At 40.2% G+C, this 23,626-nt stretch overlaps 1 protein-coding gene across 4 annotated transcripts in view; it reads right to left on the reverse strand.

Moving 5' to 3' along the window:
- Positions 1–23,626, reverse strand: part of PHACTR2 (phosphatase and actin regulator 2) — a 245,767-nt gene that overhangs the window by 49,463 nt on the left and 172,678 nt on the right. For all 4 annotated transcript variants that reach the window (XM_066373084.1, XM_066373081.1, XM_066373083.1 and 1 more), the window contains exon 3: positions 3,454–3,534. In XM_066373084.1, coding sequence (XP_066229181.1) covers positions 3,454–3,534 — 81 coding nt within the window. The remainder of the gene's footprint in view (positions 1–3,453; positions 3,535–23,626) is intronic.

Raw genomic sequence — 23,626 nt, forward strand, 5'->3', positions numbered from 1 at the left:
GCTGATCTTATTGACAAAAACAAGCATGACATTTTCATAAGTAAAAAAATACATATCATAAAGTTATATCATGTTCAAAATGGAAAGGCAGGTGCTGCTTAGTCATACAACTTTCAAACACCTCTAATCTTTATTTTATAACAATAAAATAGACAGCCATTGGAGGCAATGACATTACTAGTAAATCTTAACTATTTCAGTAAAATTAACATAATGCATTTTAAAGAGTCTATGTCAAACTAAAAAGAACCCAAAAGTTCTTAGTTATTATTACAAGGAGAAACTGGGTTATCGCATGATAGAAATAGTTAGTTGACAATGGGAAAAGATACTTACTTTGAAATAAGGAATAAAGCTAGTGCTTATTTAAAAAACCGCAGGAAAAGAAAACATGTCTGTAATAAATATGGAAGCTAAGAATAAATCAGAGGAGAACTGAAGTTACTAACAACTGCTATGTGACCGAGAAGGTTTTCTCGTTTGTCTATTATTTTAGAATTAAAACAAGTTAAGTCCTTCATACAGTTTGTGTACCTATGTAAAATATAAGCTAGCAAAAGAAGGCAAAAGAAGATTCTGAGCTAGACTGCAGTTTACAGCAAGAAGCCCATTCGCCAAGTCTCATAGGAGCATTTCATGCAAAGAAAAACTCAGACAAGAGTTGTGAGACTAAAGTCAACCAAGAGCTAAAGCACGCACAGAAACAAGAGGTTAAATAAGGAGCAGGAGAGGGTTGGAGGGTTTTCCCTCTTTCTGGTGAACAAGTGAATGTGAGAGGTGTATTTAATACAGGAACAGAGAGCCGGAGAAAATCACATATGAGCAAAAGGTGGGTGACGTGATAGAAGGTTAGGAGAGAACAGGCAAGGAGGCTGGCAGGCAGGCAAAAACAGTTACATGCTCTCACGTTCGAGTCAAGAGAAAAGATGGAAGGCAAGACCAGATGAGGATTGAACTTGGACTAGACCATGAACTTCTCAGGAGAGAAGACCAACTGCTGAACTTTTAGACTGAAGTTAGATCTTGGTGTAAAAAAGATCATTTAAAAGGAGTTAATAATAATAATAGCTGGGAGGGAGAGTAAGGGGTGAAGTGGACAAGGTCAAACCCAGGCTAGCTGGAGAGATTTAAAAAGTCTATCTGGCTCGATGGAAAAGGGGCATCATTGACAAGCACTGTCAAGAGCTAAGGCAAGGTCAAGAGGAAGAAGGCAAGGAATGCATCCTCACGGGCAGAAGAGAGAGGAGGTTGTCGCCAAGCACAGCGGCTTCCGGTCTCCGGCTAGAGCTGAACACAGACTGAAATTCTCGAGGTAATTTTTACGGAAAAATGACAGAAAAGTGTTTTCTCCAGCTCTCGGCAGAAAAGGGTAAAGAACCCTATTTCCAATAGGCATCACGGGAACTGCCAAGTATTAGGTAATTTCTGTAGCTGTATCCAGGGACTGCACAAAAGCTGGAAGGTAAAATTCAGTCATTTATGACTTCCCAATCATTAAAGCTTATTACATTATGTTTAAGTTAAAACTCATTTTGGGTTCTTTTGTGTCTTAAAAATTTTAATGTTCAGTCTGCAAAAGTTAAATGAAAAGGCCAAACACGTCAGATTTGGGGGGAAATAAGTATATGACATTGTAGTGTATCAGCCAAATAATTTAACAGATGAAGAAGAATAAAAATGAAATACTAAGCATTTCTTTTTCTTTTTAAAAAAGATTTTATTTATTCATTCTAGAGAGGGGGAAGAGAGAGAGAGAGAGAGAGAAAGAAAGAAGTGGAGGGTGGAGTAGGAAGCATCAACTCCCATATGTGCCTTGCCCAGGCAGGCCTGGGGTTTCGAACTGACAACCTCAGCCTTCCAGGTCAACACTTTATCCACTGAACCACCACTGGGCAGGCTATATACTAAGCATTTCTTCAGATTGACCATCGCTACTTGTTTTTACAAAAAGTAAACTCTTTGCTACCGACAAATTTTAATTGAATAAAATGGGGGAACTTTAATCTCTATCATTAATCCTCATTAACAATTTCAATCACAAATTTCCCTCTTTTCCCCTTCTTTAAAATATTTAAATAGAGTTGATTGTGTAGTGCTCAGTGGGTCTGTAACTTCTCTACTGCCTCGGGACTTAGGAGACAGGAGAGCTTAGACAGGAGACAAATTTTGATACTGTAAACCGACCTTCAAGGGAAAAAAGTTAGGGTTGTGTATTTTTTACTTTTAAAAGTCCTAGGCAAAAAATAAAGAGCTTCAAGGTCATAGAAAACTAGGAAAGATAAAAATTTATTCATAAAATGGAGTGAGAAATATGTAACAGGCCAGAAATAAAGTAAAATGCCTAAAATTGTGAGGGCTCAAAAAAAAAAAAGTGGTAGTATTCACTCCAGACTTCCTTGTTTTCTTTGAAGTGGGAGTAAAATAGTAAAACATTTCCTAGCTCCACCTGGATTATTCAGATATTGGAAAAAATGTGTCGTTTCGATTTATAAATAGTGAAGGCCAAAAGATGTTAAGTTCTTTGCAAGGAGCATGTATCAGGAAAATTATTTCAATTTCAATTTAATAGCTTTTTATTTGTTCTCCCAAAAGTAGGATAATAATAATTGACCCATTAAATGTTTGGGGAGTAGGGTAGGGAAGGCAGGAGGTAAATCAACAATGTTGCAACAAATATTTTCTTTAGTCTCCATGGTAGTGGTAGCAATGAAAATTATTTGGTATTACTTATTTGGCAAAATAACCAAGCTTGGTGTCTTCGTTTATTGGGTCTATCTCAGTTTCCATCTAATCCTTGTCTTTTTTAGTAAGATTTCTTTAGTAAAAAAAAAAAATACTTGGAAAAGTATTAGTGAAATACTTGGAAAAGTTAGTGTAAAGGTGGGAGACATAGATTTAAAGAAGTGAAAAGGAACACTAGGAGAATTGCTTGAGAGAATGAGAATGCACATTAATTTAATTTGCCCATTCATGCCTTATTGATTGTACATTTGAGTGCATTATGAAGGACAAGAGAGGGATAGTTATCATCTCTTTTACTGGTAGACTTAAGAAACCAAAGGCATGAGCCAGGCTCAAACTCTGCGTTGATGCAAACAATTGAGTTAACTTAAACGCAAGGATTGGAGGTCAAGAACAGATATGAGAAAGAGTCATGTAAGCATCTGTATCTCAGCTGTACCTCCAGCTACAGCGTACCTTAGGAGAGCTTTCGGTTTAGACAGATGGCGAAGGCTCACCAAAAAGGTCATTGAATATCTTTTCTGGAAGACCTTAGATTCTCTGCAGCTCACAAAAGCATTCTGAATTAAAGCAAGATTCTCGGAAGTGCGGTACTCACTGCTTTATCTCCCAAAGACCAGGAAGGATCATCTTACATTTCAAAAGAAAAATTAAAGAAAGAGCAAAGAAGGAAGGGTCAGATTATTTTAAAGGTATGATTAATTTCCTCACCTTGATCAGGCAATTCCTTAAGCACTCCCCTTCTTATCAGCTCCTCTCTACTTTGTCTGGTGGATATCTTCCTTTCTAACACTTTTAAAAAGAAGAAGCACAAGTAAGAATCAAGTCATCGCTTAAAATAATGATAAAAAACATTCCAAGTAGAATTGAGCACATTCATTCTGTTCACTCAAGGGCTCGCGCCCCAGTTTTTTCAGCTGTCTAGCCAAATGTGACTGGAGGCAATGCAATTAGAACGAGGGCCACACCGACAGCCCCAGCCCGAGACCTGAAACCCAGCCGCCAGACCTGGTCTTTCAAATGATGATGCTTGGCCAACAATCCAGACACATTATTTCATCCCAATTACTTCTCACTTTGAGATATTCCTTTCTTTAGAAAGGATGCATTCCAAAGCATAGGTGTCTATGCAATGCATGTAAAGAATATGCATGTTGATAGTAAAAAGGCAACCACAAATAAACAAGCTTTCAGTAAATGTTCAGGTAACCTGAGAGAAGAGATTACTTTTTCAGTGTTTTCTCTCACGTGACATACTACAAAAGTCCGACACCTCAGATTTCGGTACCTCTTTTCCTTGCCAGACTCAAAAATTCTAGAGTGTTCTTCTACCCCCTGACGTACCCCAAGTTTTGAAAGGGTGAAGTCAATTCTAGCTTTCTCCGGCATGTAAAGGGAGGGGAATCTCAACACCGGCTTCTTTCTGCTTCTGGAAGAATCTATGTTCCAGTTACACCTTCAGAACGGAGCTGAGGAACTCAGAGTGCCACTTCACTGTCCACCTCCTATGTGTAGAACATTAGTACCTGAACCCTACATCTTTATGCAGCTGCAAACTCTGTTCCCCACTTTCAGGGTCCAAGAAGGTACGTAAAGTTAATACACGGCCAGGCCATCAGGTTTGAGCCGACATTCCCCAGAGCGTATTCCACAAAACTCTCTTCCCTCTGGATGCCCTTCGGAAAGCATCTTGACGTAGCAGAAAGGGCCAGAGACGGGGCTGAGGGCTCCCTGGGGAGAAGGAAAGGCAGGCTGCTGTGGGCTGGGTAGTCACAGCAGGACTAGATTCCGACTCTCCTTACAGTTCTGACTCCAGTCCTCATCATCTGCTAACCCTAGGGACACCCTGGACAACACAGTTTTGTGACTCAAACTCAACTGCATTACCCCACGCCACACCCTTACATATACAAACTGAGCCAATGACAACACAGAGAACATGGTATATTTTGGGGGGAGGGGTGCTCCAGGTAGCCTGAAGCAAAGGGCACTTTGAAGAGAGCCGGGAGAGGGGGGATGGAGACCAGGGAGGGGGAGGAAGGGCTGTTCTTGGGCTGGGAGCTCGGTATTTAAGCACCGGGAAGTTCTCACTAAGTGTTTAGGAACACCAGGAGCCCCAGAATAGCAACACTTAGTCTCTCTTGAAGAAATTGGATTTCCCCCCCTTTCTGATAACTAAGGTTGGTGTATTTACTTTATCCTGGTTGCCAGGAAGGCCAGGGTAAAACCTGGTATTTAACACAAATTTCATAAGACAATTCATGGGTGAAATCTGCTTTCCCCTCCTCAGTCACCTGACTTCATTCCTATTCTGTTGACTTATGTGGTCTTTTTTCTAGGTTTTGTTAAACATTGTTTGGGCTAGGATCAGAATGTAAACCAACAAGAAAATAAATGAATAAGTGAATGAAAGAATAATGAGAGAAAAAAAACGATAACGAACACCATACTGGTTCAAAGGAGACACACACAGAACTGTCCCCTCTTCCTTTAGGTTACGCCCACCCCTACTCTCCACCCTCCAGTCCAGCAAGAACGGTTCACTTAAACCCTGGTGATTTCAAAGGACAAAGTTATCTGGGTGTCGTGTGGGGGACCAGCAGGAGCCCGGCTTTCACTGGAGCTCTTTTACATAAAAAAAAAGAGTGCTGTTATTTAAATACAGCTTCGATTTGTTCAGGCTTTTGTCAAAGAGATGGGAACCTGTGTCAGCACAGGAAGCCAAACATCACCTCCAGTGACACTGCGGGACGTCATTGAGACTGTGCAGGTGGTTAGCAGGACCCTGGCCACAGCAGTCACCCCGGGGACTGTACCACCCGGTCACGCATGACCGGGGTTCTGAGGGGAGGCAGGCTCTGACGGCGTGGGATAGCTGTGTCTCAACCCCGACTCCTGGGGCAGGGGACAGGGACCCCAGCCTGGGCTGCTAAGTGTGAGGGGGCAGGAGGCAACCTGAGTTTGGGGACCAGGCCACATCCAGGGACACCACAGGCACTGCCAATTCAGAACATAGTCATCGTGGCTGTCTGCCCCTTGCTCCCAGGAAACAACTTCCAATTGCTTGCTGCTTTTGTATAGCGGTTGAAGATACAACACGGTTGTCAGGTGTCCTAGATTCTAGTACCAGGACTTCCACAACTGGTTGTGTGACATTGGGCAATCTCTTCAAACCCCAGGGCTTCTGATCCGTTATCTGTAAATTATAGGATGAGATCCAGTGATTCCCTAGAGGAGGACTCATCCAGCCCAAACGCTGTGTGATCTCGTATCATTAAGTAAGGCCTCTCTGTAATCTCCGCTTTAAGCACCTTTAAAAGCTTTCCTTCTTGCTCTAAACTAAAGAAATCATCTGAGGGCCCAGAATGTTTCTGCCTTTACATCCTGCATTCCAGAGTTCGCTTTCATCTTAGTTTTACGTTTTCTGTTGCTTTAATTCTGACTTAATCTCAGCTAAAATACCCCTTCTCCTTCTTCCTTGTAAATCCTGGAGCTTTGAAACAGCAGCTCGGCTCCCTGCCAAGATGCAAAACTGACAGCTTTGTTCTTTGGCTCTCCCTCCTACAACCGGGCCCTGATAGGAAAATGCCTTTGGCTATTTGTTTGGTCTTTGGCTGAGCACATTTTAACACATAAAGCAGATAACTGTGTCCGCGGCCAAGGAGAACAAACTGCAGGCGACTGAGCGTGGAAGGTATGCTGTCAGGGCACCAAGTTCCAAGCACTGCCCTCCCAGAAGAACAAGTATTTCACTCTTCGTCTTCTCAAATATTTGCCTCCTGTTTACATAGTGTCTGTATGTTTGCAGAGCACATTTACTGGACGCTTTTCATAAGCTCCGAAGGGTTTTGCATTGGCACGAATCTGAGAGTTCATTCTAGTCCAACAGGCTACACGAAACAAGAGTCATTTTCAGGAACATTCCTGAGATGTGCTCACCTGCTTGCAAACATTAAGAGAAGCATGATGGTGGCTTATGGCAGAGCCCACTCTAGTTATCCATCTCCGCTTTTAGGAGGATATTCCTCATGAGGAGTCCAAATCACCTTAATCAAACCCGCGCTCCCCGTAGCTCTAGACTAGATAAGTTATCTGCATCAGCTCCGTGTTCACTGACAGTAAAGGTGGTTACTGAAGCCTCTGACAGTCTGACCCCAAGTCTTCCCCCAGCTGCTCTTTGACTCTGAAGCTCACATTAATTGTTGCAAGAACAGCAATAACGCTGGGGAGCTCAATCAAAGCAGCAGCGTGACCGACGTACTGCCAGACAAGAGACCTTGCAGGACACGGGTCACTGGGTGTAGTCGGTAGGTCTGTCCATGAAAAGCATTCTCACCCGTTGAGTAAATGGCTCATGGTTACTCATTTTTATCCCCGTTTAAAAAGCATGCGTGATTTTTACACCAAGAGCAAACAAAACTAGGGTTTGTGTTTCACAGTCCGCACTACTAGGTGAACTAAAGTTCTGACGGTCCGTTCCTGAGGACAACTGCATACATGCTTCCTCTCTGAGACTGAGGAGGCAGGTCCCCGTGTTCCTGACTTCATGCTTATACTCTGGGTTTTCATGTATTTGACAAGGATCAGCTGTCCAAACCCTTCCCGTGGCTATCCATCTCACTTTCAGTAATACTTCATCTCTTTTTTTTTTTAATTTTTTTTATTTTTCTGAAGCTGGAAACGGGGAGAGACAGTCAGACAGACACCTGCATGCGCCCGACCAGGATCCACCCGGCACACCCACCATGGGGCGATGCTCTGCCCACCAGGGGGCGATGCTCTGCCCCTCTGGGGCATCGCTCTGCCGCGACCAGAGCCACTCTAGCGTCTGGGGCAGAGGCCAAGGAGCCATCCCCAGCGCCCGGGCCATCTTTGCTCCAATGGAGCCTTGGCTGCGGGAGAGGAAGAGAGAGACAGAGAGGAAAGCGCAGCGGAGGGGTGGAGAAGCAAATGGGCGCTTCTCCTATGTGCCCTGGCCGGGAATCGAACCTGGGACTTCTGCATGCCAGGTTGACGCTCTACCATTGAGCCAACCAGCCAGGGCAATACTTCATCTCTTTAGCAGAGTCTCTAGATGACGCCTAGACTACCCCTCCCCCTCTGTCTCCTCTCCTTCCCACTCCCTCCTTCCTCTCTCTGGACTGCTTCTCACCTGAGGCCAGTCCTTATCCGGGATGCAATTCCCCCAGAACCTGAATGGCTTACTCTACCACTTTCTTTCTTCAAGATTCTGCTCAAAGGTCCCCTTCCTAGAAATCCATTTTCTGCACACCTGGTGTGGACCAGTTTGTTCCCCTGCCTGTCTTTATTCATCTTCTTACTCCTGCAAAATATGTCATCATGTCCTGACATAGGACCTACTACTTTGTGTAAGTTCAGTCTTGATGAGAATCAAACCCCTGTTTGTTTTACTGCTGTTTCCCGCAAAGTGCCTCACAGATTGTTGCCACTCAGAAAGGATGTGTATTTGTTGAAGAACTGAATAAAAAAAAATAGGCTGATCGTGATAATGGTCTTGTTTTCTGCCTCTTTCCTTCCTCCAATCTAGGAGAAAGCAAGTGAGGCTTGTGGCAAAACTCAAAGAACAAGAGTCTTCTGTCTTCTCCTTCCTCCACTCCATGGCTGGGCCAGCCAAGGGGAAAATCCTCAGCTCCATCTCGGGAAAACGTCTCTGTATGCTCTGACCAAGAGAGGTCCTAGTGTGTTCAGGACACCCGCCAACTCGCAGGGTGTGACACGCGATCGGGCCCTCGTAAATTACAAGTGATTTATGCTGTCCTCCGGGCACAGAGCCTGCATTCAGGAGAGGAACCTTTCTGCAGACGCGTGGCCAGGATTTTCTTCCTCTGGAAGAACTTGTGTGAGTAAATCTTTCGGTCCACCAGCCACTTGTGTTTTCTTTGGGCAGGAAAAGAGTCCTGATTTTCAATTCCGACACCGTTTAACGACGGAACAAACCAGGAGTGCAAATAGAAAACGATGAAATAAGTGTGCCATGTTATCTCCTTGGTTCCAAGCGCTGAATGGCCTCACTGTAAACTGTGACGGGCACAGAGAATGGCTTGTCCTGTGTTGAAACTATTCTATAAGGCAGGCTTTGCTTTACGTTTTAGCAGTCGGGACAGAAAGCACAATGTCAAAATGTCAAAAAGTCCTTTTCCAAAGGCCCTCACTAAGGGTACAGCCGAGTCATTGAAAGAATCCGAGTCACAACCAAAATGCCCCCTAACAGGACATTTGCAAAAACCTTCTAAAATATCTCAAGGATGGAAGGCAGAGAAATAAAGCCAAATACCAACTAACAACATTCAGGGGTCCAGCCATTTTCTTGCTTATCCATGCCACTGCCCTCTTCCCAGATCTATAGACGACACACAGGTCAGACGCCTCAGGACAGCAGCCGAGCTTCACAAGTGGTCCCCACGAACCGTTCTTCCCCTCGCTTTGGTTTTCATCTCTCTTTTTCACAAGCCCGATGTTAAAGCTGAACTTCACTTCTTGCCATTTCCTAATCATGTCCTCCTGCACCTCCTCAGTTCCATTCCTTCTTTTATTGTTCCTTCCGCCTAGAATGAGACTGTCTCTCTGTCCCCAGCAGGTGAAATCTTCCCTAGCATTTTAGGACCTCTTTAAACAGCACCCACTGTGGGGGCTCTCACCATCTGTAGTAAGAAGAATGAAGACCTCTGTGCTCTTAAGTTACTTTGAAGTAACCACAGCTTTCTCGTCTGCAAAATGGAAAAAGAGCTGCTACCTTCTGGTTCTTCTGGAGATTAGATGAGTTAAAAAAAAAAAAAAAAGGAAAGTTCTTAGACTACACACCTAAAATCTGGAAAGCATTCAATAATGTTAGCTATTACTATTATATCTGTTCTGCCACTTACTACATTTTTCATTGGTACATGTGGACACAGTTGCACAGTCATGTGATTCTAGTCTAAGCCCTCTGAGGGATGTTCGTTTATTATTCCATCCTCATAATACGAAAAATCATTTATTGCAGAGTAGATACTGTGCACTGAAGTGATTTTTTGAGGGGTGGGCACTGGGAGGAAAGGCATGCCTCGTGTTCTTTTTTACTTCTTTTAGGAACAGCCCTCCTGGGTTTTAGCCTTCGGGGGGTGGTCTCCAGGGCTCCCTGGCTCGTCCAGTTAGAGCCCAGTTATGTCTCTGGCACTGGAGCTGGGTTCCGAGAGGGGCATGTGCCCAAGTTGTACTAATGAGATCCAGGCCTCAGAACTTTGCTGGAACAATAAGAAAAGAAAGCTTTTTCTTTCGTCTGGAGCTATTAAAACTAGCTGAATACAAGCTTAGAGTTGCTAGCAGTCACTTTGAGTCCACAAAGGGAGAGCTCAACTTTAAAAAAAAAAAAAAAAGCAAATACAGAGGAACACAGACTTGAAAGAAACAAACAGATTCTTAACCACAGCTCCTAAGCACCTGGATCGAACCACGCCTGAAGGTTGTTGTCCCTAGCTTTTCCGTTACATAAACCAATAAATTCCCTGTTTGCTAAACCTGTTATCATTCCTCAGAAGCAAAGGGCTCTGACTAATCCAAAAAGGTGTTAAATGGATGCTTTTATAAACTGAATATTTTTCCAGCAGAGGCTAAAGATTCTCTGGGGATTCAAGGCAGAAAGATGCAAGAGGAAGTGCACAGGTCCTCTTTTCTCCCCCTTCAAGAGTCTGAAACTTGACCAGGTCTTAAGCAAGAGGAAGATGGAAAGATCAATGTTCTCCTCTTGAGAAATGATTATCACAACTTCCTCTAGAAACGTGATAGTAATCATCATTTATTTGATGCTTGGATATCATTTTAATATTTATTTTCTCATCGGTCCTCACATTATATCTGAAATATAGCTAAACAATTGTTTTTATTTCCACAGAATAGATAAGAATATTGAGATTTGAAGAGGCTTAACACATTTTCCATCTACGTACTTAGAATCTGGTTGAGCCCAGATGAGTCTAACCAAGTTTACCACATGCTTTCTCCAATCTGAGCTGATAGTTACTAAGTCCTCAACTTTCCCATTAGAGGTGGAATACTGTCCAATTTTCCTTCAAGATGTGAGACAGAAGGACAGTTTTTATTTATTTATTATTTATTTATTTTTAGTATTTTATTTTATTTTATTTATAAAACTAATTTTAACAGGTGACAGTGGTCAACTAAAGTACACAGATTTAGAGACAACATCTCCGCATCATTTTGACATTTGATTATGTTGTATACCCATCAAAGGTTCCTCCATCACCCTTTGTTTCTCTTTATGCCCCTCCCCTCCCTCAACCCCCTCCCACTGGTAACCACTGCACTCTTATCTCTGTCCATGAGTCTCATTTTTGTGTCTCACCTATGTATGAAATCATACAGTCTTTAGTTTTTTTTCTGATTTACTTATTTCACTCAATATAATGTTATCAAGGTCCATCCATGTTGTCGTAAATGATACTACATCATTATTTCTTATGGCCGAATAGTATTCCATAGTATATATACACCACATCTTTTTTATCCAATCCTCTATTGAAGGGCTTTTTGGTTGTTTCCATGTCTTGGCCACTGTGAACAATGCTACAATGAACATGGGGCTGCATGTGCCTTTATGTATTAATGTTTTTGAATTTTGGGGGTATATACCCAGTAGAGGGATTGCTGGGTCATATGGTAATTCTATTCTTAATTTTTTGAGGAACCATCATACTTTTCTTCCATAATGGTTGTACTACTTTACATTCCCACAAACAGTCGATGAGGGTTCCTTTTTCTCCATAGCCTCTCTAACACTTGTTATTACCTGTCTTGTTGATAATAGCTAATCTAACAGGTGTGACGTAGTATCTCATTGTAGTTTTGATTTGCATTTCTCTAATAGCTAATGAAGATAAGCATCTTTTCATATACCTGTTGGCCATTTGTATTTCTTCTTGGGAGAAGTGTCTGTTTGTGTCCTCTCCCCATTTTTTTTTTTTTTGTATTTTTCTGAAGTTGGAAACGGGGAGGCAGTCAGACAGACTCCCGCATGCGGGCAACCAGGATCCACCTGGCATGCCCACCAGAGGATGATGCTCTGCCAATCTGGGGCATTGCTCTGTTGCAACCAGGGCCATTCTAGCGCTTGAGGCAGAGGCCATGGAGCCATCCTCAGCGCCCGGGCCAACTTTGCTCCAATGGAGCCTTGGCTGCGGGAGGGTAAGAGAGAGACAGAGAGAAAGGAGAGGGGGAGGGGTGGAGAAGCAGATGGGCGCTTCTCCTGTGTGCCCTGGCCAGAAATCGAACCCGGGACTCCTGCACGCCAGGCCGACGCTCTCTCCCCATTTTTTATTGGATTGTTTGCATGTTTGTTGTTGAGTTTTGTGAGTTCTTTGTATATTTTGGATATTAGGCCCTTATCTGAGCTGTTGTTTGAAAATATCACCTCCCATTTAGTTGGCTGTTAGTTTTGTTGTCAGTTTCTTTTGCTGTGCAAAAGCTTCTTAGTCTGATGTAGTCCCATTCATTTATCTTTGCCTTCACTTCCCTTCCCTTTGGAGTCAAATTCATAAAGTGCTCTTTGTAACCAAGGTCCATGAGTTTAGTACCTATGTTTTCATCTATGTAATTTTTTATTTCAGGTTTTATATTTAGATCTTTGATCCATTTTGAATTAATTTTTGTGCAAGAGGACAAACTGTATTTGGGTTTCATTCTTTTACAAGTGGCTTTCCAGTTTTCCCAGCACCATTTGTTGAAGAGGCTTTCTTTTCTCTATTGTGTGTTTTTGGCTCCTTTATCAAAGATGATTTGACCATATATATGTGGTTTTATTTCTGGGCTCTCTATTCTATTCCATTGGTCTGTGTGTCTATTTTTCTGCCAATATGGTGCTGTTTTGATTGTCATGGCTCTGTAGTATAATTTGAAGTCAGGTATTGTAATGCCCTCAGTTTTGTTTTTTTCCCTTAGGATTACCTTGGCTATTCGGGGTTTTTTATGGTTCCGTATAAACCTGATGATTTTTTGTTCCATTTCTTTAAAAAATGACACTGGAATTTTGATTGGAATTGCATTACATTTGTATATTGCTTTGGGTAATATGGCCATTTTAACTATATTTATTCTTCCTATTCAAAAACAAGGAATATTTTTTCCATTTCATTGTGTCTTTTTCAATTTCCTTTAATAATGCTTTATAGTTTTAATTATATAGGTTCTTTACATTCTTTGTTATGTTTATTCCTAGGTTTGTTTTTTTTGCTGCAACTGTAAAAGGGATTGTATTTTTGAGTTCATTTTCTGAAATTTCATTGTTGGCATAGAAGAAAGCAATAGACTTCTGTATATTAATTTTGTATCCTGCAACCTTATTGTATTGGTTTATTACTTCTAATAGCCTTTCTGTGGAGTCTGGGGTTTTCTATATACAGGATCATATCATCTGCAAAAAGTGAAACCTTTACTTCTTCTTTCCCAATATGAATGCCTTTTATTTCTTTCTCTTGTCTGATTTCTCTGGCTAGAACTTCCAGCAATATGTTGAACAGGAGTGGAGAGAGTGGGCAGCTTTTCTTGTTCTTGATTTTAGAGGAAAAGTTTTCAGGTTTTTGCCATTTAATATGATGTTAACTGATGGTTTGTCATAAATGGCCTTTATTATGTTGAGATAGTTTCCTTCTATACCCACTTTGTTGAGTGTTTTAAACATAAAATGATGTTGTATTTTACCAAATGCCTTTTCTGCATCTATTGATAGGACCATATGGCTTTTTTCTTTGTTTTGTTAATATGGTATATTACACTAATTGTTTTTACATATGTTGAACCATCCTTGTGTTTCTGGGATGAATCCCACTTGATCATGGTGACTTATTTTTTTAATGTGTTGTTATATTTGATTTGCTAGTATTTTGTTTAGGATTTTTGCATCTGTATTCATTAGAGATATTGGTCTATAGTTTTCTTTTGTGTTGTCCTTACCAGGTTTTGGTATGAGGGTTATGTTTGGCCTCATAAAATGTGTTTGGAAGTATTGCTTTTTCTTCAATTTTCTGGAAGACTTTTAGAAGGATAGGAACCAAATCTCTGAATTTTGGTAGAATTCACTAGTACAGCCATTTGGCCCCGGACTTTTATTTTTTTGGTAGGGTTTTGATAGTTGTTTTGATTTCCTCCCTGCTTATGGGTCTGTTTAGGCTTTCTACTTCTTCATGATTCAGTCTAGAAATATTGTATTTGTTCTAGAAATTTATCCATTTCTTCCAGATTGTTAAATTTGGTGACATATAGTTTTTTATAGTATTCTACAATAATTCTTTATATTCTATGATATCTGTGGTAATTTCTCCTCTTTCATTTTGGATTTTGTTTATATGAGTTCTTTCTCCTTTTTCCTTAGTGAGTTACCAGGGGGTTCTCAATTTTGTTGACCTTTTCAAAGAACCAGTTCCTTGTTTTATTGATTTTTTTTCTACAGTTTTCATTTATTTCTGCTCTAATTTTTATTATTTCCTTTCTTCTGCTGGTTTTGGGTTTCCTTTGTTCTTCTTTTTCTAGTTCCTTAAGAAGTGATGTTAAGTTGTTTACTTGGGCTCTCTCTTGTTTGTTCATATAAGCCTGTAGTGATATGAATTTCCCTCTTATTACTGCTTTTGCTGCATCCCAGATATTCTGATATGTCATGTTGTCTATATAAATCTTTGATGTCTGCTTTTATTTCTTATTTAACCTAATTGATTTTTAGAAGTATGTTGTTTGATTTCCACACTTCTGTGGGTTTGTTTACTTCTTTTTTGAAGATGAATTCTAGTTTCAGAGCATTATGGTCAGAGAACATGCTTGGTATAATTTCAATCTTTTTGAATTTGTTGATGTTAGTTTTGTGGCCCAACATATGGTCAACTCTTGAGAATGTTCCATGTACACTGGAGAAAAATGTATACTCTGGCATTTTGGAATGAAATGTCCTGTAGATGTCTATCATATCCAATTGTTCCAGTGTTTCGCTTAAGGGAATATTTCTTTATTGATTTTCTGTTTGCATGAATTATATAGAACTGTCAGTGGTATATTGAGGTCTCCAAGTATGACTGTATTTTTGTGAGTTTTTATTTTTAGATCAGTTAGTAGATATCTTATATGCTTTAGTGCTCCTTGGTTCGGTGCATATGTATATATTAAGAAGTGTTATGTCTTCTTGATTCAGTGTCCCCTTTATCATTATGAAATGACCATCTTTGTCACTGGTTACCTTTGTTGTCTTGTAATCAGTATTGTTAGATATGAGTATGGCTACACCTGCTTTTCTTTGGATATTATTTGCTTGGAGGATTATTTTCCAACCTTTCACTTTGAAACTGTTTTTATTCTTGTAGCTTAGATGTGTTTCTTGAAGGCAGTATACAGTTGGATTTTCTCTTTTGATCCACTCTGCTACTCTGTGCCTTTTTATTGGTGAGTTCAATCCATTTACATTTAATGTAATTATTGATACTTGAGGGTTTCCTATTGCCACATTATATATTTTCTGATAGCTCTGTTTCTTGTTTGGGTCTTCTCTTTTTTTTCTGTCATTTGATTTTGTTTAGTGGTATTCCATATTTCTTTCCTCTGTTTCTTCTTTCTTTAAGCTATGTGTTTCAGTAGTAGTATTTTCAGGGGTGGCTTCCATTAGGTAATTAAAAATATATATCATATTCATTGTAGTTCATTATCTCATGAGTGCTTCTGCACTCCATCTTCCTTTGCTACTGCTAATTTTGTCCTCTCCCCTTTTTTGCTTTTGTTGTCACAGATTATCCTTGTTTTTATTGTGATCTTGTTGGAGCTTTTACTTGTGGTTTTGTTTTGTTTGTTCTTTGTATCTGGTCAGATAAACCCCTTTGGTATTTCCTGAATGAAGGACAGATTTAAAACTTAACGTTAAATGGTCAATTTTTCTCATAGTTCAAATTATGAAAGGATACAGTAACAATTATCACTCTCTAAAAGCAATCCCCTTAAGATCAGGAACAAGGCAAAGGTCCCCCCTTTCACCACTCTTATTCAACATAGTTCTGGAAGTCCTAGCCACAGCAATCAGACAAGAAGAAGAAATAAAAGGCATCCAAATTGGAAAAGAAAAGTAAAAATATCATTATTTGCAAATGATATGATATTGTATTATATATAGAAAATCCTAAAGTCTCAGTCAAAAAACTACTGGACTTGATAAATGAATTCAGCAAGATGGCAGGATATAAAATTAATACTCAGAAATCAGAGGCATTTTTATATACCAACAATGAACTGTCAGAAAGAGAAATTAAGGAAACAATCCCCTTCACTATTGCAATAAAAAAATAAAGTACCTGGGAGTAAATTTAACCAAGGAGATTAAAGACTTATACACGGAAAATTACAAAACATTGATAAAAGAAATCAAGGAAGATACAAACAAGTGGAAACATATACTGTGTTCATGGTTAGGAAGAATAAACATGATTAAAATGTGTATATTACCCAAAGCAATTTATAAATTCAATGCAATACCAATTAAAATACCAATGACATACTTCAAAGATAGAACACATATTCCAAAAATTTATATGGAACCAAAAAAAGAACACAAATAGTCTCAGCAATCTTGAAAAGGAAGAATAAAGTGGGAGGTATCACACTTCCTGATATCAAGTTATACTACAAGGCCATTGTACTCAAAACAGCTTGGTACAGGCATAAGAACAGGCATATAGATCAATGGAAGAGAACAGAGAACCCAGAAATAAACCCACAGCTCTATGGACAACTGATATTTGACAAAGGAGGTAAGAGCATACAATGGAGTAAAGACAGTCTCTTCAACAAATGGTGTTGGGGAAATTGGACAGCTACCAGCAAAAAACGAAACTAGACCACCAACTTACACCATTCACAAAAATAAACTCAAAATGGATAAAAGACTTAAATATAAGCTGTGAAACCATAAATATCTTAGAAGAAAACATAGGCAGTAAACTCTTCAACATCTCTCGCAGCAATATATTTGCTGCTTTATCTCCACGGGCAAGGGAAATAAAAGACAGGATAAACAAAAGGGACTGTATCAAACTAAAAAACTTTTGCACAGCTAAAGACAATAAGAACAGAATAAAAAGACAAACTAAGCAATGAGAAAACATATTCAACAATATGTCTGATAAGGGGTTAATAACCAAAATTTATAAAGAATCTGTAAAACTCAACACCAAGAAGATAATCCAATCAAAAATGGGCAAAAGAAATGAAAAGACACTTATCCAAAGAGGACATACAGATGGCCAATAGGCATATGAAAAAATGCTCAACATCACTAATTATTAGAGAAATGCAAATTAAAACCACAATGAGATATCACCTCACACCAGTCAGAATGGCGCTCATCAACAAAACAACACACAATAAGTGCTGGTGAGGATGTGGAGAAAAGGGAACCCTCCTGCACTGCTGGTGGGAATGCAGACTGGTAGAGCCACTGTGGAAAACAGTATGGAGATTCCTCAAAAAATTGAAAATCGAACTGCCTTTTGACCCAGGTATCCCACTTTTAGGAATATACTCCAAGAACACCATAGCACTGTTTCAAAAGGAGAAATGCACCCCCATGTTTGTGGCAGCACTGTTCACAATAGCAAAGATCTGGAAACAGCCCAGTGTCCGTCAGTGGATGAGTGGATTAAAAAGCAGTGGTACATATTCACAATGGAATACTATGGGGCCGCGAAAAAGAAGGAAATCTTACCTTTTGCAACAACATGGATGGACCTGGAAACTATTATGTTAAGTGAAATAAGCCAGGCAGAAAAAGAAAAATATCATATGACCTCACTCATTTGAGGAATCCAATGAACAAAGTGAACTGAGGAACGGAATTGAGACAGAGGAGAGATCAAAGGGCCCAGAGGAAAAGAAGACAGAGGGAAAGGGGATGATAGGATGGGAAAAACCTGAAGGGACGGGGGAGGGCGCTATGGGAGGGGGGCAAGGGAGATGTTGAGGGGGATATGGGGGAGGGGGGATGCATTCGGGGCAACACTAGAATTTACATAAAAACAATAAATTAAAATAAAATAAAAAAAATTCTCACTCTCACCCTGTCCCCCACCTATTCAAGTGGAAGCCAACTCTTACTCCATAAGCAAATAACCACTTTTATTTGTGTCTTATTAATCCTTCCAGAATTTCTTAGACATATTCAAAAATTCATTTTAATTTCCCCTCTTTTTTTTCATAAAAGGCAGGATGTTTTACAAACTCTTCAGCATCATGTTTTTTTTTTTGTTGTTGTTGTTGTATTTTTCTGAAATTGGAAACGGGGAGGCAGTCAGACAAGACTCCTGCATGTGCCCAACCGGGATCCACCCGGCATGCCCACCAGGGGGCGATGCTCTGCCCCTCTGGGGCATTGCTCTGTTGCAACCAGAGCCATTCTAGCGCCTGAGGCAGAGGCCATGGAGCCATCCTCAGCGCCCGGGCCAACTTTGCTCCAATGGAGCCTTGGCTGCAGGAGGGGAAGAGAGAGACAGAGAGGAAGGATAGGGGGAGGGGTGAAGAAGCAGATGGGCGCTTCTTCTGTGTGCCCTGGCCAGGAATCGAACCCGGGCGTCCTGCACACCAGGCTGACGCTCTACCACTGAGCCAATCGGTCAGGGCCAGCATCATGCTTTTTTATCAAACAATGTATATAATACTCTTAAAATTTCAGTTGCCAGCCCAAGTGGCAATGGGAGGAGAAAAGAGGTGATGATCTTTGTTCCGTGCCAACCGCAGGAGCAGAAATCACTGTGTTTCCAGACAGGGTGAGCTGGGAACAGCCACAGCAGATCAACCCATGGGGACTCGTGGTTATTATTCCCAAAGGATGTTCAGCACTAGAACAATGGGCAAGTTCCTGCTCCCACATGGGCCCGGAAGTACATGTAATCTCAGGAGAGTGATTAGAGGCCAGGATTTATGGGCTACGTGAAATACTGCCTGTCTTTCCTTCCTCTGGTCTGACTCTTACAAACTCATGAGAAACACAAATGCATAAGACAGGTGTTTTCAGATTCATCCAGTCGGATGAAAAGTTTTCATTGCTTGTGCGTTTCCACTTCTTATTTCCTCACATTCAAAGACTGTAAACCCAAGACAAGATGAGACCACAAAAAGGACAGATGTTTAAAATTAAGATGACGATAATCATCGTTAGAGCGGTTAAATTTTAACTTCACACTAAGAACAGGCTAGAGAACTGATATAGCAGTGCATCTCAGCTCTAAAAGTGAAGCTTTTCAAACTAGAAAATCATCAACAACACCTATTGGAGAAGAAGCTCCCAGAAAGCTTATTCTGATGCCCTTTGCTCCCCATGATTTGCTCAAAGAATGACCGTCTTACACATTTTAGGAACTATACAATGCTGAGTGACATGGGATAATACCCCATTTCACCATTGGTCAGGGGGTCAAATGACAAGCAAGAGGGCATATGAAAGAAACCTCAGTAATACTAAACTCTTCTAAATTAAGACAATTTCATTCATTTAAACAGCAAATTCTATTACCTATAATTAAAGGCGTCTGAAATTATTAATATCTTAGGCCAAATGCTTTTAGGTGGTTGAGGTATAATGTTCAACAGGCTATTTCGTTTAGTTAACCTACAAACAATACATATTAAAACATACCAACTCAAATGAACAGGTGTGAGTAACCAGTCTAAGTAAGACGATTTAGGAGGCATTCTCCAAATCCATGTTTATTACCCTCACAAACATAGCTAATCAGAACAGTTTTCTTAAAATGATTGAAGTGCTCGCATAGCAGCACATATATGAAGATGATTAAAAAGCTTGCTTCCTTGAGCATTTTAAAAGGCGAAAGATTTATGCGATCTGAAGAGAAACCAGAGTTCCTTGAGCATTTTAAACATCCTTTTCCTCTGCCTACTATCTGGCCTACACAAGAGAATACACAGTATTTGTCTCCTATTGAAGTACTCACCAGACCCTGCTTTGCTTCTGAGATCAGATGAGATTGGGCGCGTTCAGCGTGGTATGGCCACAGACAAATATATAGTATTTGTAAAACAAAACAAAACAAAACTATATTTCTTTGGTAAAATTAGTGCAGGCCTAGACTAAACCAGGAGATATAGTCAACACCTGATTCCCGCTTGACCTGCAGTAAGAGAACCAAAGGTAACACCAACTAAAGTTTATTATTTTCCACAACAAAACACCAAAATATATTGGTGGTTGAGAGAGACTGTACCTTTTCATCATACCTGAAACTATACACTCTTTCTTTCAAAATTTCTGGTTATTAAGGTGATGTCATAAGATTTAAAAAGCTAGAAAATAGGAAATGGATAAAGAAGTACATAGTCTAGGCCTTTTAAGAGTACAACTTGAGTTCAAATGCAGCTCTTGTGAGCTTATTAGCAGGTGCCCACATGCAAGTTCCTCACATCCTCCCTGTCTTTCTCCTGAAAACATAGGCAGTAAAACCTGACTTGGATGGACACTAGGATGATTAAAACATCCTGTCAAGTGTCTGCCACACAGTAGAGGACATACAAATACAAGTATTTTGCTCCCCAGCTTCCATTTTCTGCTGTCTACACATGTATATGTCTCTTTGATAACATTCTATTGCTACTTTTTACCTAAATATGCTATTGATCTAGAATGCAGCAGAGGACAGGGATTTAGAACGAAGACTCAAGCCGGGCTTGTAAGGTTCAAAGATGGGCAATACTGCTTAGAGGCCCTGGAATTTAGACCAAGTCATTGGACTTTCCTGTGCCTCTGTTTATCCCCTGCCAATATGGGGACTATAACTGGAACCCACCTCACAGAGACACTGGGAAGATCATAAGCATTTAAGACAGCACCTGACACTTGGGTTAGTTTATTATTATTGTTAATATCTATATGTCTCATTCTTTAAGAGAATAAACCAAATAAAACTTCTAACGAATAACAAAAATAAAAGTTTTCTTACTTTTATTTTAAAAAAACCCCACCATTTTACTTCATATGTTATATATGTAGCAAATTATACAAGGTATTCAAAGGAAACGTTTTCAAACTTCATGGGATACTAAGTTGAACATTTTAACACTGAATTGAAAAACAGCACACAGAAAGGATACACAATGCCAGTAATATGTCAACATCAGATCTGAAGAGGCGATACAGTGTTAGTTGGCGTCACCAATGTTTTACATTTGATTCATCTAAGGCAGTTGTAGTCAACCTGGTCCCTACCGCCCACTAGTGGGCGTTCCAGCTTTCATGGTGGGCGGTAGCGGAGCAACCAAAGTAGAAATAAAAAGATAGATTTAACTATAGTAAGTTTTTTTATAAAGATTTATTCTGCCAAACTTAGTGAAAATCCGACATAAAGTACTTGGTAAGTAGTAATTATTATTCTATGCTTTAACTTGCTGTAACTCTGCTTTATAAATTTTATAAAGTAAAGTTACTTCCCTACTTTATAAATCACCATTACTGTGGAACTGGTGGGCGGTTAAGAAATTTTACTACTAACAGAGATACAAAAGTGGGCGGTAGGTATAAAAAGGTTGACTACCCCTGATCTAAGGTTTTCTTCAAAAACAAGTCCAGGGTCTGCCGGGGAGAGGAAGTAGGGAACTGTTGCTAAGTTTTCCAAGATGAAAAGTTCCGAAGATGGGACGCAATTCAGCACCAGGTTTCAGTACAAGATACTTCGAGATGGTGAGAAAGGTGGTACGTTTTGTCATGTGTTTTCTACCATCATTTAAAAATAAATTAAATTGCAAGACATTTTTTGGGACTACATGAATGCTGAGAGCCATGTATTGAAGATGAAAAATAGATCGCAAGGAATTTCCAAAGCATTTTTAACCACACTGATGTATAATGTGCTCATTTTTCCCATATCCAGTTTTCTCTCCATCCAGGCATTTTATTCTCTTACATTTCCCATGTAGCTTCTCATGCCCAGTCTAAGAAAAAGTATTAAGGAAACACTTATACTTTGGAAAAAAGAAAAACTTCAAAGGTATCCGTTTCAAAACCTAGAGAGTCTGGGTTTGGGAAAGCAGTTGAAGAAAGCCCAGCTGGAAAAAATGTTGTAAGCCCAGAAGAGCAAACTCCTTTCACCTAACCAAAAAAAAAAAAAAAGAAAAAAAGGAAAGAATTAAAACTACAGTTTATACTCCAAGTGGGAAACAAACCAGGAAAATGTCTAAGCCAAAAAAGCAGTCACTTTCCAGGACTTAGCCCTTCGTGATAAAGACCAGATTCATATCACAGGATGAAAAACAAAACAAAACAAAAACCAAAACAAAACCACCAAGGGAAATAATATGTAAAGGAAATCAAATAATGGACTTTCCTGACACGAGTTCTCTGCCCAGACCAGGAGGAATTCTGCAGGACCTTTAAAAGTGTTTAAAAGTGGCAACACTCCAAAAGAAAATGAATTTCGGAAATTATCCACCCAAGTAAGGCGTATAAACAATCAGAGCCTCTCTTAAGGCAATACAAACTCACACCAGCTCATCCCAATAGAAGCCGTTTTTGTTAAGAGATTGATGAGAATGTTGCTCCCTTCCCCCTCCCCCCCACTTAGGAATTATGTATGGCAAAGAAACAAACAAACAGAAAAGGAAACTCAAGTGAACAATTCTACATTTCACTCTAGTGGGTGTGACTCTTTAAAAAAATGTCATTTCTAATCAGACATCAGCAAAGTCTATAGCAGGGGTCCCCAAACTACGGCCCACGGGCCACATGCGGCCCCCTGAGGCCATTTATCCGGCCCCCGTGGCACTTCTGGAAGGGCACCTCTTTCATTGGTGGTCAGTGAGAGGAGCATAGTTCCCACTGAAATATTGGTCAGTTTGTTGATTTAAATTTACTTGTTCTTTATTTTAAATATTGTATTTGTTCCCGTTTTGTTTTTTACTTTAAAATAAGATATGTGCAGTGTGCATAGGAATTTGTTCATAGTTTTTTTTATAGTCCGGCCCTCCAACGGTCTGAGGGACAGTGAACTGGCTCCCTGTGTAAAAAGTTTGGGGACCTCTGGTCTATAGCATCCATCTGTGGCTCCTTGGAGAATGTCTTCAGACAAGGCTCTGTGAAAATGCCTAGCTTATCTGGCTTCCCGTGCCCTAGGAGAACCCCACTCTCACTGAGACAGGGCGGGGGCCAGAGATTCCTGTCCGTGGTACAGCTCAACAAATTCAAACCTAAAGCACAGCATGAATTAAACAAACAGAATGATATTTTCTAGGACGCACAGGAAGCCAGGGAGTCTCCATTTAGAAAACAGATTTCATGGTTTACATTTATCTGCAGAGGGGAGTCATGATGGCGTGGCCGCTCAGCGTGCAGCCATCTTAAACCAGTGATGGAAGGCGCCAATAGTTATGAGACCACTAATTTCAATTATGACACAGAAATTTAACATTCATATTAGATGGCTCTTTTCCATAAACGGGCTTTCGCCCTGTAATGAATAATACATGCTCTGTCAATCAAAGAGCACGGCCATAATGATTCTTTCCATCCACCCATGTGGAGAAAGACTGAACCAAAAAAACAAACAAACAAACAAAAAAACACACCAGTTTTGTTGCACTGAGAAAAAAAAAAAGGAATATTTAGTCTCTTTCATATTTAATGCGTGGAGAAGAAATGTGCTTTAATACCATCATGTATATTTAGGAAAACAAAAAGCATTTAAGAAAGTATGCATGATAAAATTATTACATGTGGTCTCTCTATTCACGGAATTCCTAACACTCATTTGGTCTCATCAGGTCCAGTTATAAGTTACACAGGTATAAATATGGCTGACGGACGCACGACCCTGACCCGCCTCCCGTCTGCGTCAGCGATGCCTCC

This window comes from Saccopteryx leptura, chromosome 3 (assembly GCF_036850995.1).
Source record: "Saccopteryx leptura isolate mSacLep1 chromosome 3, mSacLep1_pri_phased_curated, whole genome shotgun sequence".
NCBI classification, from domain to species: domain Eukaryota; kingdom Metazoa; phylum Chordata; class Mammalia; order Chiroptera; family Emballonuridae; genus Saccopteryx; species Saccopteryx leptura.